At 44.0% G+C, this 15,284-nt stretch overlaps 1 protein-coding gene across 1 annotated transcript in view; it reads left to right on the top strand.

Annotated features, from left to right (window-relative positions):
* Positions 1-14,974, top strand: part of ntn5 (netrin 5) — a 31,642-nt gene extending 16,668 nt beyond the window's left edge. The window contains 4 exon segments of the mRNA XM_061709534.1: positions 4,909-5,058; positions 8,588-8,638; positions 10,848-10,928; positions 12,239-14,974. Coding sequence (XP_061565518.1) covers positions 4,909-5,058; positions 8,588-8,638; positions 10,848-10,928; positions 12,239-12,807 — 851 coding nt within the window. The 3' untranslated portion in view covers positions 12,808-14,974.
* Positions 14,975-15,284: the final 310 nt, after the last annotated feature.

Below are 15,284 nucleotides of genomic sequence, written 5' to 3'. Positions count from 1 at the left end.
TTGGCTGCATCACACAAAGTTATGATCTGTGGACATATTGGAAAAGTTTGCCGTCACCCAGCCAGATTATTTCATAAGACACCTAGAGGAGCCAAGAGTGAGCCAATAGAGGGGGTGTGTGTTGAATATACATATGTCAAATGAGAGATATTGAGGTATGTATGTTGACATTGTTCCACGACTTCCACGACTCATGAAAAATGGTCAGAGTGAATACGTCTACACTCGAAGACTTAGTTTTATTTTTTTTATTTAGCACATACTATAAAAATAACATCACACAAATAAGTGCAGTTAAAAGAAACTGTGCAGGGAGGAGCAAGCAAGCCAGTAGGCTTATGAGGAGCCCCCACCTAATAACATTTAACAATATAGTTATGAGGATACAAAATCATAAAATTAAAAAAAAATAATACATCATAAAAATTGCATGCAGAACATGAATGAAAATAAAAAATTACTGTAGACCTATAAAGACATGATCATGAAAATATGAATATTATGCTGAACAAGTGGCAACACAGAATATGAAGTACAAAAGAAACATTAACAGTGGGAAAAGCAAGAGCTTTCTTGGCTACATTGTTGAATTAAATGTTCTCTTGAGCGACTTTTGAAGATGGATAGGGACCTACAGTTGTTTGCAATCTGGTACCAACTATTCCAGACTTTGACACCTCTATACCTAAACAAAAACTGGCTTCTAGATTCCAGACATTTAGGCGGATGTAGGGCGAGGGCCTGCCGTGTTGAGTAAGAATGAAATTGAGAGTTTGTAGTAGGAATGGGTGATATTTTACCGTTCACGATTTACCGTCAAAAAAATTCCCCACGGTAAGAATTTGTCATCTCGCGGTAAAAATGATAAATTCCTGTTGATGACGTTTTTGTGTAAAGATGATTTATGGTTCTGTGTTAAATCCACGCACAACGTACGTGAAGGAAGGAAGGAAGGAAGGAAGGAAGGAAGGAAGGAAGGAAGGAAGGAAGGAAGGAAGGAAGGAAGGAAGGAAGGAAGGAAGGAAGGAAGGAAGGAAGGAAAGAAGGAAGGAAGGAAGGAAGGAAGGAAGGAAGGAAGGAAGGAAGGAAGGAAGGAAGGAAGGAAGGAAGGAAGGAAGGACGGACGGACGGACGGAAGGAAGGAAAGATATGAGCCTGAAAAAAAGAAAGAAAGAAAGAAAGAAAGAAAGAAAGAAAGAAAGAAAGAAAGAAAGAAAGAAAGAAGGATAAATTCCCGTTGATACGTGTTTGTGTAACAAACATGGCGGATCTGAGTCATTCCAGTTTTTCAGTACAGGTGTAACTCATTTAATTGGTTTTTATCAATTCAATTTAATTGATGTAGTTTAGTAGCATTTAGTATCTTTTAGAGCAGTGTTTTGGGGGCTCCAAAGACTGAATGTGGTGATAGATTTATAGTTACAAAGGTGGAGTTGAATTGGTATTTTTTTTATCATCATTTTTTATCGTTATCGGGATAAATGCCAGAAATGATCGTGATACATTTTTTTGTCCATACCACCCATCCCTAGTTTGTAGCAGAGTATGTCCCAAAGAGCTCAGGAACATTTCCTTCTGAGGAAAATATCTTGTAAAGAAAAATGCATATTTGGTAACTGTTGATGTCATAAATAGTAAGAATCGGGAGATTTTTAAATAAGGGAGCAGCAGTAGCATCCCAGACAGATAGAGATGCAAGTCTTACAAAACCATTCTGGAGAATTAAGATTTTATGGAGAGTAGTCTGCTTGGAAGGCAGGGCTCTTCAGGTCTGGGCCTTGAGGGCTGTTGTCCTGCGTGTTTTAGATGCTTCCCACTGGGAGAAGAACTAGTCGACGAGGCATAGCGACTGATTCCCTGCAGGTCCCAGCAGACGTCTGCTGGGAAGTGTCCTGGAATGATCCTCCGTGTCTCCAGCTCCTCCCAGCGACACCGAAGGAGCTGCTAAACCTGTGGCAAACGTTCGCAGCGGGACCTTCTGTTTCAAATGTCAGTTTGATGGAAATAACGGAAATCATCGCTGCGAGAATATTATAACTTTATATCCGTGATGAAGTTTATTTGATAAACGTTTTTTCTTTTCATCTCTACCAAACTTTTTTTATTCAATTTCAATTCAATTCAATTTTATTTATATAGCGTCTAATACAACAAAAGTTGTCTCTAGACGCTTTCCAGAGACCCATACCCAGAACATGACCCCCGAGCAATTATTACATAAACAATGGCAGGTAAAAACTCCCCTAGTGGGAGAAAAACCTTAAGCCAAACAGTGACAAGGAAAACTCCCCATTAGGAGGGAAGAAACCTTGAGCAGGATCAGGCTCATAAGCCCCTCCTGCCGAGGGCCAGACTGGGGGTCAGGGACGGCAACAGCACACAGCAGGCAGGTGGAAGCAGCAACGGGATGACCCGGGGTGGGGGCCGCAGGCCAGCATGCAGCTCCCGAAGCTCCAGCCCGATCAGAAAGCTCCAGGTTAGGTGCAGGGTCGGGGAAAGGTTGAGAAGGGGCAGGGCCAGGGAAGCCTTGACGGATAAATCTCTCCCCCGCCTGCCCGGGCCGTTACCCTGCCTCTCTCACTCCCACACTGCAGGATCCGGTGTTTTGCATTCAAAGATGCTCTTCGCCACCGGCAGAGGATGCTGCACCATGAACAAAAGAGAAAAAAAGAGAAGAAAAGGGGGGGCCAGCACAAGAAACTACAGGATCGACTCTAACACACTAGAGTTTACACTACCTAGAGATTTACAAACCCCAGCTAGAGGTTTACTAAACACTAACTATAGGCTTTACTAAACAGAAATGTTTTAAGTTTAGTTTTAAAGGTGGAGGTGGTGTCAGCCTCCTTAACCCAGATTGGAAGTTGGTTCCATAGTAATGGTGCCTGATAGCAGAACGCCCGCCCTCCAAATCTACATTTAGTTACTCTAGGAACTACGAGTAAACCTGCACTCTGAGAACGGAGAGCTCTGCCAGGAACATAAGGCACTATCAGGTCTTGCAAATAATGCGGAGCTAAGCCGTTTTGGGCTTTATACGCAAGTAATAACATTTTAAATTGGATTCTGAATTTTACAGGTAACCAATGGAGCAACGCTAACACTGGAGAGACGTGGTCTCTCCTGCTAATTCCTGTCAGTACTCGTGCTGCTGCATTTTGGCTGGAGCCGATTCAGCAAATTAATTGGACATCCTGCTAATAACACATTACAGTAATCTAGTCTAGAAGATACAAACGCATGAACTAGTTTTTCTGCATCACTCTGCGAGAGGATTTTCCTAATCTTTGCAATATTACGGAGATGGAAAAACGCTATTTTACAAACCTGATTGACATATGGTTTAAACGACAAATCCTGATCGAAAAAAAAATAACAAGGCTAGCATACAAAAGTGTCAAATCCATTAAAAACATAACCTATAAAGTAATGTTTATAGAAACTTAAAGGGGACCTATTATGAAAAACACGTTTTTTATTGTTTTAAAATATATAAAGTGGTCTCCCCTCAGGCTGCCAACTCAGAGAAGGAGGAAAGCAACCAAATTCTGCAGTGTCTGTACAGCCGCCCGGATGAGCCGTCCAGTGTGATGTGACTTCTACGAGCCGTTCAGATTCTGCTCCCGTCGTTACGTAACGACGAGAGCGATGTGTGAAACCACGCCCACAACTAACTCTGGCCGGAACAACAACAACAACTACGCCGGCCGGAGCTTCCACCATTTTTTCGTAGCGGTGTATCGCGTCATTCGCATCATCACGTCAGGCAGCCAATCAGCACAGTGCCTCATTATCATAGCCCCGCCCACTCAGAATCCCGCATAGATAATGAGGTTAAAAACGGGGAAGATAAAGACATGGCTTAGAGACTGAATTTCTAATTTATTTAGCAAAAACAGTCAAAAGCTTGTTTTTACGACATTCAAGGCCTGTTTAAAATAGGTATTAGATGCCATAATAGGTCCCCTTTAAAGGAGCTGTATGTAAGAGCAATAATAAAACGAATCATTAAATGACCCCGATATGTCAACAGACATTTAAAAATCATGTTCATTTCAAATACTTATGTCACTGACAACAGCACTCAAGCCAGGATATTCCAGTTTAAAAAGAGGAGTTGCAGCCCTCAACTGATGTTTATGTTGTCATTTTTTGTTTTGGTCTGAAGCTCCACCCTCCACCTATCTCCCAATCACCAAGTCAGTATTGTTTCTGAAGCTCCACCCTCCACCTATCTCCCAATCACCAAGTCAGTATTGTTTCTGAAGCTCCACCCTCCACCTATCTCCCAATCACCAAGTCAGTATTGTTTCGGCATCCGGGTTGCCAGCTCGGCTTTAATTATCGCAGCCATGGCAGCCTACGTTCCTGCTGCATTCTGCAGCCTACCTGGCAACCTCTGGTTGGGGGGAGGAGGGGGAGGGTACACGCCGCTCAACAATATTTTGAAAGTGACTGCAGTACCAGTTTTGGCCATTTCTTACAGACGGCTCCTTTAAGTACTTAGAGCAGTTGTTTGAATGTTTAGGGCGTGTGTTTAGATATTACATTTATATTGCAATACGTATTAGCCTGTTAGCTGAGCTGTGACATCATCAATAACACAAGTACGCTGTTGTTCAAACTGCAGAAAGAGAGACATGCGGTCTCCCTTCCCAAATCTCCAGACTCATACTTGCCACGTACAGCCTTCCCAAAAGCACAAGTCCACACTTGGCTGGAAGTTCCCATTTTGTCATATGCATTGCTGACAAATGAGAGTTCTTGTGATATACACCTCCTTGTGGTCGGGGGTGGTACTGCTACATAAATGGTTAGCTTGTTTGGGATTTAAAACATGCTTAAGCCAACTGCTTGTAAATAAGCGAAATGTATAACGTACTATCTCTTGTCATGTTCTTTTTCCAGCATGTCAGTGTCATCCTCTGGGGGCCGTGGGGCGATGGTGTAACCAGACGTCAGGTCAATGTCTTTGTCGAGAAGGAGTGACCGGCCTCAGATGTAACCGCTGTGCCCCTGGATATAAACAGGGGAAGTCCCCTCTACGGCCCTGCATACGTAAGTTTACCACGTGCAGCCGTGTCTATTTAAAACTCGGTAAAAGGAATTAAATTTGTCACAAAAGTATGAATTTATACAAATTATTGTTACAATTTATGAAGACTGAAAGGTTTCATTGCCTGTCAAGCTTATTTTTCTTGTCTATAAGTAGTTCCTACACAAAACAACGTGGTTTCCTTTGACTATACTATGAACCTCTGACTTTTAATAGTTTATTTTAAGCCATGACAAAGTGACCACTTTAATTTCTCCTTCAGCGTCATTTGCTCGCAGCTAAATGGATTAAACTATCCCATCTAACTCTTTAAACCTTTTATTTAATAGTAGCTTGATATAAAAGGGGCCGCTGCTCTCCGGGCTAATTCAGCTCAGTCATTCATCATGTCTCCTTTTCATTATCCCTAGAGACAGTTTCCACAGCAGCGTTAACATGAGCTGACCAGTGTAGGGAAACCTCATCCCCCACTGATCAGGGATCAGCGTCAGATCAAGAGGATTGTTGCTACTCCGATCCCCTGCGCCTGGCCTGAACCGAAAATCAGCCGTGAGCGTTAATCCACGCGCATATGCCCGGCTTAATTGCAACAAGTGCTGATAACTACAAAGCCAGTGACGCTTTGCGAGCGCCAATCAGGTGACATAGGGAGTCTGGAGCAGGAAGCGTCACACCTGTCGCGCGGCTCAAGCCGTCTCCTCGCGCGGCCTAGACTCATAACTCTGCCAGTGGAAGGAGTAAGTGAAAGAAAACCATGTTTGTTTTTACTGCCAGACTTGTCCTATGTTTAGCATCCTTCAACCCCCCCCCCCACCTCCCACCTCCCACCCTCCCCCACACAGACACCTCCAACATCTCACCTCATTTTACTCTGCTCAGCACAGTTTCATAGCATTTCATGGAACAATCAAAACATATCAATTCATGGTCTATAACAGCGTAGAGCTTGATGACAAGTCGAAGAAGGGATCCATTAATTTGCATCAGGTGCGTTGGAGCAGGGACGCGTCTAATACAGGCATCGCTGTGGTACTAGTACTACCATGCCGGTGCAGCAACCAAGACAGTCATTTGTATATGAATGGGGTTTTTTTTCATAATTTTTTTTTTTGTGTGCAAAAACCACCTAAAATGTCATATAGGGCTTGGTCGTCTTGACGTCATCACATGGCGGAGCCGCCATGTTGGAAGCTACCTTAGCTGCTCTTCGGACCACTGAACTGTGTACAGACGTGCTCCCTCTTCGTCGTGTCTTACTTGTAATCGTTACTTTCCGTTATTCTGTAACCATGGTAACCCGTTGCTGTGTTGTAGCTGCAGCAGCTCCACACATAACAGACGTGGGGAAAAGATCACTAATGGTTTAACTTTTCACCGCTTTCCTGCTCGGAGGCAGAACCACGGAGACCAAGTATCTGAGATAAAAGAGTAAAAGAGTCGTCGGCTTGCTTGGATCGCGGCTGTAACGACCAAACAACCTTCCACAGTAAACCACAAACAAACACTCACACAGACCGGGTCGGATCATTCACACGGGTTTTATTCTCCACTTCTCCAGCTAAACGCAGTTGCTGGCCAGCTCTCTGCGGTGCAATTAACCCCAATCTTCAGATAAAACTAGTTTGTTGAGGAAAAAATATTAACTCTATTTGTAGCTGCAGAGGAAAAAAATAATCCCATGAGAAAAACAAAAATATTGCTCACGCCTCGGAGCCTCTTCTGCATAATATAGTGGTCAAAAAAGAAAAAAGTAAGAGTAATACAAAACATGTACTGTTTGTTGTACTATTATACTAATTTATTGAAACACATGGCGAGTCAAACATTTACCAAAGCAGCTGCCAAACACTCCTAAACAAGGTAGCCTGAGACGTGGGTTCAGCAGAACCGCGGCAGTAAAACCTTTCTAAAGAGCGGAGCTCCGACAAGGAGCTCCATTCTTTAGGAGGGATTTCATATGGATCCAGACCGTTAATAATCATTATTTTCTCCATACACTGCTCCCTGGCTTCCTTGTTTAAGGTATCCCGGTAAATTCCAGTTCCTTTCCAGCAGTTTAACATCTTTTTTTTGCGTTCCGTCTGTTCACTTGGTGCTACTCACTGCTACTACACTGCTGTTTGTTTACACTCACGAGGCATCCAACATGGCCGCCACGTCCTAGAATGCACCTTTGTGACCAAGCCCTATTGCTGCTTCTAAAATTATAACTTTCATAACTTGACTCATTCATGAAAAAATAAAAATCAATCAAATTAGCCAGCCAAAGGTTATGCACTTAGAGCCGTGCTACCGTCTGGAGCCCGCAGAGCTCAAACAGTCATAATTATGCATTTGGAGCATTTATTTTTCTGCTAAAATGTTGTTCCACTCAACACTAATAATTTAGTCCAGTTTGGAGACAGGAGGGAGTGAAGTGACCTGAGTCGGACGGACGGACGGACGGACAGACAGACAGACAGACAGACAGGCAGACAGACAGGCAGACAGGGAGACAGACAGACAGACAGACAGACAGACAGACAGACAGACAGACAGACAGACAGACAGACAGACAGACAGACAGGCAGACAGGCAGGCAGGCAGACAGACAGACAGGCAGGGAGACAGACAGAGATTGGGTCAAGGTTTGGCTTCATGAACTGAGATGAGCAAAGACGTATCGCTTCATCGATCTACTGTACACTGATGCATCGATTCCATGATGAAGGCTCCAATTGCATCGACAGCAAATGAAAATATTGGTCAGACATTGATACATGTTACAAAGAAACCTTTCGGGGTCTATTTTTCTTCAAGGAACGGATCCTCTCTCATTTTAAATGTTTAGATGAAAACCTGAAATTGATTTTTTTAGTTATTTGGTGCAGTTTGATGTGAATGAAAGAGATAATGTTGATTCAACATATGATATTGATTTATATTGACCTCTAGCTCGTTGTAAAATTACCATCCAGTTAATCAATGCAATATATTGACGATATATGATTTACAAAACTGCTGCTGAGAAACGGTAAAATCAGAACAGAGCACAGACGATTAGTGGTACCCTCTATCGTTGATTATTGGTCATCATTATGACTTAATGTTTTACTTATGGACTAACCTACTGCATTCTGGTAGCAACAAGACAAGCATTGTCTTATATGGCGGTATTCTTTGCCTCATAAATACAGCATTTGCTCTGGGTAATTTATCCGTGGTCAACTAAGTGTTTCATCCTCCACACACACTCACACACAAAGAGTGATTTTACTAGAATCTGTTTAATGTCTGAGACAAAACAAAAGTGAAGGTATGACCTTATTAAATGACTAAAAGTGAAGTTAGCGTGTTGGAGCCTCTCAGGGTGTGTTTTCTAGACCATAAAAGGACCACACATGCGGCCCGTTTGACATTTGCTTATCTACCGTGTGGGTACGTGCACGAACCGAGAGGTGTGTGAACGTATGAAACACACAACCGCAAGAAAGTGACAGCTCAGAATTGATGTTGTGTGTCTGACACCTGTGTGGACGTGTTTTTCTACAGGAATTCAGGAGGTGGCTCCGACTCCAGCGTACCAGTCTCAGTACAGCGTAGGTGAGTCAAGCCTTCCAAATTATACATTTTACATTTATTGTTCGTTAATAACAACAGGTTTACATGGTTTTAAGACAGTAAATAATATCTCTTATATCTGCAGATAATTTAGTCTTTCTGCATAATTAGGTATAATTATATGTTTGTATATATATTAGATGTCTTTATTGTCGCTGAACAAGTTTAGTGAAATTGCAGCTCTCGTTTGCAAAGAAAAAGAAAAAAGAAAACAACAGCAACAATACAATAAAATACTTTACAATATAATAAAATACTTAAAAATACTGTATAATATTATATTCTGAAATGCAGTGTCAATGTGCATATACACAAGGTTTATATATATATATATGTATATATTAGGGATGGGCGGCATGGACAAAAAAATGTATCATGATAATTTCTGGCATTTATCCCGATAACGATAAAAATGACGATAAAAAAATACCAATTCAACTCCATCTTTGTAACTATAAATCTATCTCGCTCTCAGATCAGCCATGTTTGTAACACAAAAACGTCATCAACGGGAATTTATCTTTCTTTCTTTCTTTCTTTCTTTCTTTCTTTCTTTCTTTCTTTCTTTCTTTCTTTCTTTCTTTCTTTCTTTCTTTCTTTCTTTCTTTCTTTCTTTCTTTCTTTCTTTCTTTCTTTCAGGCTCATTTCCTTCCTTCCCTTTTCCCTTCCTTCATTCTTCCCTTCCTCTTTTCTCCCTTCCTTCCTCCTTTCCTGGTTTTCTCCCTTCCTTCTCCCCTTTCCTTCCTTCCTTCCTTCCTTCCTTCCTTCCTTCCTTCCTTCCTTCCTTCCTTCCTTCCTTCCTTCCTTCCTTCCTTCCTTCCTTCCTTCCTTTTTCCCTTCCTTCCTTCTTTCCTCCTGCTCTCTCCTTCCTTCTTCCCTTCCTCTTTTCTCCCTTCCTTCCTTCTTTCCTTGTTTTCTCCCTTCCTTCCTTCCTTCCTTCCTTCCTTCCTTCCTTTTTCCCTTCCTTCCTTATTTCCTCCTGCTCTCTCCTTCCTTTTTCCCTTCCTCTTTTCTCCCTTCCTTCATCCTTTCCTGGTTTTCTCCCTTCCTTCTCCCCCTTCCTTCCTTCCTTCCTTCCTTCCTTCCTTCCTTCCTTCCTTCCTTCCTTCCTTCCTTCCTTCCTTCCTTCCTTCCTTCCTTCCTTCTTTTTTCCCTTCCTTCCTTCTTTCCTCCTGCTCTCTCCTTCCTTCTTCCCTTCCTCTTTTCTCCCTTCCTTCCTTCCTTCCTTCCTTCCTTCCTTCCTTCCTTCCTTCCTTCCTTCCTTCCTTCCTTCCTTCCTTCCTTCCTTCCTTCCTTCCTTCCTTCCTTCCTTCCTTCCTTCCTTCCTTCCTTCACGTACGTTGTGCGTGGATTTAACGCAGAACCATAAATCAGCTTTACACAAAAACGGGAATTTATCGTTTTTACCGTGAGATACAAATTCTTATCGTGAGGAATTTTTTTGGCGGTATATCGTGAACGGTAAAATATCGCCCATTCCTAATATATATATATATATATATATATATAAAAACCTTATATACAGTTTTATGGGAGTTTATTCCATTCGTGAGTTAATGTTAAAGTAATGACTTCATTTTCCCACAGAGATGATTTAATAGCTTGCAGGATAACATAAAAAAGAAATAAACCTGATGGAGAGGGCAGCACTCTTCAGTGAAACACCAGTTCAGGTTTTGCCATTATAAACTTATAAGACGTCTCATTGTCAAATGCAGGAAAACGAATAACTCACAGAACTCGCAGGAACTGATTGAACAACCAGGTCTTCCTCCTCTTATAAAATACTTTTCTTTCTCCTTCTCTATAATCTATTCCCCCTGCTGATGTCACTTCAGGTACAACATTCAGATTTACGGCTCTCCTGAGCAGTCCTATAGAAGCTTCTCTGCAGGCGTGCCTCGCTCGGGCCACATTGTTGAGCAGATTGTCCTTGAGCAGCTCTGGGCCCGGCAGCTCCGGGCTGGTCCCGGAGTGGCTGAGCACTCCCTCCTAGCGGCAGCTGGAGAAATGTCCCACCTGCTCCTGCTGTTGGCGGGGGGGGGTCGTGTGTTGGTCAAAGGATACTGTGATGACAAATAGAAGCAGCCATATTGTAATTAGGGGCAAAGACATGTGCTGATATGTATGCCACGAATGATACCGTCTCATTTCCTGCGCGCTCCCTCCCCGTGTGCCCCCTCTCCTGCAGCTGAGGAGTGTGTTTCCTACTGCCAACCCTCTCAGGTTAAAGTCAGGATGAACTTGGAGACCTATTGTCTAAAAGATTACGGTAAGTGGCTTTTTTTTCATTTCAAAGTTTGCAATAATATCATAAATATGAACTCATTTTAAATTGTGTTGATTAGTGAATAAACAGTAATGTATCAAATGGTAAACTGAAATGACTAGTGATTCAAATCTGGATTTTGTAAAAGTGCAGCATTTAAAGGGGACCTATTATGCTCCGAGGCTGAATTTCTAATTTATTTAGCAAAAACAATCAAAAGCTTGTTTTTAAAGCCCAGGATATACCAACCCGATGTCGCCCGCTGTTGGCCGACTGCTGTGTCGCCTCGCGTCGCCTGTGTCGGGCTGGGTCGGGCTCAAAAAGAAGCACTAGACACACCGCGAAGACGACACCCAACGACATGTGTCCTCCTCAAGGAGGAGGACAGCGCTTTTTTTTTCAAAGCTTTATTGAGAAAACACAAGTGCAATACAAAACAGCGGCGACCAGGCGGCACAACCACCTGCAGCTCTGTGGAGAATTACCTCTGGCTGAAATAAATCATTTAGGAAGATAAATGTTGGTTTAATAGATGAAATCTAACAGTTGTAGCTACGCCTGTTAAGAAATTTGCTCAGAAAATTTCGAGATTTCTGCCTGCCGGCTCGGGAGCTGATGTATGGGTCCGCGTTAAATCGACGCAGAGCCTACGGCGTAGGGTACGGCGTAGGGTACGGTGTACGGCGAGCGTCGCCACGTAACCTCTGCGTTGGTGTAACGCGGAACCATAAATCAGCCTTTATTCTGGCGAGGTTTGAAAAAGACTTCAGAACAACGGGAAAGCGAGTGATTATATACATTCACTGAGTGAATATTATGAAAGTAAAATATATATTTCTCGCTAGAAATGTAATCAAAACACATTTTTATGCAGAAACTAACTCAAAATATTGATTTTATTCACTAAAAAATAAGAAATGTCCGCCTTGGTTTTTTTTTTGATTCAGTCTGCAAATGACGAAGAAAAGCATTCTGGGAAATTCTGGGAACAGCCAATCACAGAGTGAGGTCTTTGACCGACGGCCGACGCTAATTCGACATGTCGAATCGGCTGAAAAGCTGCCGACGGTTGGCCGACCTGTAGCGACGTGCGGGACACACTGGGGAAACTAGGCCGACAGACGCACCGACGCTCATCGACGGCCCGGCGGCCGACAGTCGGCTTGGTGTGTCAGGGCCTTTAGACATTCAAGGCCTGTTTAAAATAGGTATTAGAAGTCATAATAGGTCCCCTTTAAGGAGTCTAAGATAAATCAATGTGATGGGTTTGAGAGATCAGATTCTAAAGGTGTTGATCGGTGCGTGTTTGTCAGTGCTGAAGGTGCAGGTGAGAGGGATGGAGCGGTCAGGTCCCTGGTGGCAGTTCTCCATCTCCGTACAGACCGCCTTCCGTACGGGCTCTACTTCCCGGGTCCGCAGGGGCCCCCAGTCTCTCTGGGTCCCCGACCGGGACCTGAACTGCGGCTGCCCGGCCCTCCACGTGGGCCGGACGTACCTCCTGATCGGCGCGGAGGAAGGGGAGCGGGGCTGGGGCCCGGAGGAGAGTCGCCTGGTGGCGGACCGCTCCACGCTGGCCCTCCAGTGGCGGGAACACTGGATCCACAAACTCAGAGGCTTCCGGGGGCAGGACAAACGGGGCCGCTGCCCCTCAAAATCCCCGCACGGCCACCAGAGCCGCGGGGAGCACGCAAAGGCCCGCTCCTCCGGGTACATCCCACCTCACCTGCTGACTGAAAAAGACTCAGAACCTCACGGTGCAAACGCACCAACCTCAGCGATGCCACTCTCACACACGGACAGACATAGAGTTCAGCCCACAAACACACCGCCATCTTCCTCTTCTGCTCCTCTTCTGGCGTGTTCCACCCCAAGTCCTGGATAAAGAAAGAAAAGTGTGGAGAAGGGAAAAGTTGGGAGACCTAGACTATCATTTTTATCCTCCACCTGTCAGGACACTCCGCAGACTCCTGGTTTCAAATTTATGGTGCACTAACACTCGCCACATTTGACCGTGTCACACGCTTGGACCCCCCCACCCCCACTAACGTTACCCCCGTCTCAATTCTTCCTCATCACCTAAAGCACCCGATGTGAGTCACACATGCGCTGGAGTACAGGAAACAGTTTGGGGGGGGGGGGGGCGGAGGGGCTGGGACAGAGCTAGAAAGGGGGATACCCTTGTCTGTATAAAAATATAAGAGTGCACATCAAACATCAGATAAATCCTGGCCTTTTTTCATTACCAGAACTTTTATAGGAAATCCAAATCCAGCTCTATGAATGTGGGATAAAAAAAAAACTAGTGGGAGAAAAACCTCAAGCCAAACAGTGGCAAGAAAAAACTCCCCTTTAGGAGGGAAGAAACCTTGAGCAGGACCAGGCTCATAAGGGGGGGCCCTCCTGCCGAGGGCCAGACTAGGGGTCGGGGACGTCAGCAGCACAGCAGGCAGGTGGAAGCAGCAACGGGATGACCAGGGGTGGGGACCGCAGGCCAGCACGCAGCTCCCGAAGCTCCGGCCCAATCAGCAAGTCCCAGGTTGGGGTGCAGGGTCGGGGAAAGGTTGAGAAGGGGCAGGGCCAGGGAGAGGAGTCTTGACGGACAAACTTCTCCCCCGCCTTCCCGGGCCGTTACCCTGCCTCTCTCACTCCCACGCTGCAGGATCCGGTGTTTTGCATTCAGAGATACTCTTCGCCACCGGCAGAGGATGCTGCACCATGTACAAAAGAGAAAAAAGAGAAGAAAAGGGGGGGCCAGCACAAGAAACTACAGGAGCGACTCTAACACACTAGAGTTTACACTAGTGTCTCATAGTCTCATTCATCATTAGTAATATCAAAGGGAACTTTTACTTATTTCATTAAAATTCAGACCAAATAGGAAAAGCAATCATGTAAATAATATCCCTAACTTATTGTGAGTAGTGTATATCAAAACAAGTGTATGTTTATATCTTGTTTATCAAGTCTGGCAACGTAACTGTAGTTTGTCCAAGTGGTGTTGCCGTATGTTGCTTTCCAAGATGGCCAACGATGTTGGACGCGACTGCGCATGTGTGACTCAAATCGGGTAGCGACTCACATCGGGTAATGACACCCATGTACAGAAAACAAAACAAAACATGGCAACTTTACTGACTTTGTGGCTTTTTTATTCTTTCTTCATTTCTCCTGTCAGACACAGATACAGTACCGCTCACATTTTTGACTTCTGGATTATGCCGCCACGTTGTTAAACAATCATCACGAGCAACTGTCACATAGACACGTCATACATGCTCTGCAAATACGGCCTCCTCCACATACATACCACAACTCCAATCCATGCACACTTCGTCCAGCTGTGCCGGAGATCACAAACCGGACCAGACTTCCTCGTGCACCATAACTTCTCGCTTTCTAATCAAAGTTTTAGGAAAAAACTGCCGGGACAAAGAAGGAAACACAGAAAAACACACTCCTGTTTACACTTTCAGCTGTCGGTGTGTGTTTCTACGATGGATTATTGGACAAATACAATAACAGTCAGTTTTCCACCAACACTGATGGTGCTATGTGAAATATAAAACATTCATATTTTTCTAAAGTTGCATTTGAAAATTAAAGTCTGAATGGTTGTGCAGTTTTTCTGTCTTTTAGTTTTAAGATTAAATATTTTTTGAGTCATAATTATTTATATTATTTTACTCAATGAGTAAAATTGACCATAAATTCACATAATGGCAGATTCTCTATAATTAAAATCATAAATTATTTTCTTCTCATTAAATGCAAAAGGTTCGGTTTGTGTTGTCGGTTAAAATGTTCCTTTAAATTTGGGAAGAATTGATTGTATCTGCAGCCCGGACAGCTGACGCAGAGATCTGTCCGGACAGAAATCCTGGGATACTCCGTCAGGAGCCCAGATAACAGATCTAAAAAGCATCCGCCTGACTTGTCGTCATGACTTCTGCTTCCATTTGGGAGATATGGCGTAATGGCTCATGGGAAATGGCGCCAGGGTTTTTTAAGACAGATGGAAGAGCTCCCATTTGTTGAGCGGTCATGCTGTTTTGGCAGCGATGGCGTCAGTGATTGGCTCCGCTGCCGTGTTGAAGCCTGCGATTGAAAATAAAAAGAGAAAAATAGACTCGCTGAGTGACGACCTCGGAGCAGGGCTGGACATACAGTACGTCCAGGGGGGGGGTCGGGGGTGTGTTTCTCAAACTTCTCTACAGTTGTGAGGGCCGAGCGGCCCAACAACCAGCTGGCAGATTATGGGGGCCCCCAGACAAGCAGATCACAAAGTCTTGTTCAGTTCCTGTGTGCAATAACTCAACATCCACTCTGTTTTCTGAGAAAATGTCAAAACGCTTTTATTAT

This window comes from Cololabis saira, chromosome 20 (assembly GCF_033807715.1).
Source record: "Cololabis saira isolate AMF1-May2022 chromosome 20, fColSai1.1, whole genome shotgun sequence".
Classification (NCBI taxonomy): domain Eukaryota; kingdom Metazoa; phylum Chordata; class Actinopteri; order Beloniformes; family Belonidae; genus Cololabis; species Cololabis saira.
Note: the sequence above shows the minus strand (reverse complement) of the source record. Positions and strands in the feature narration are given on the sequence as shown.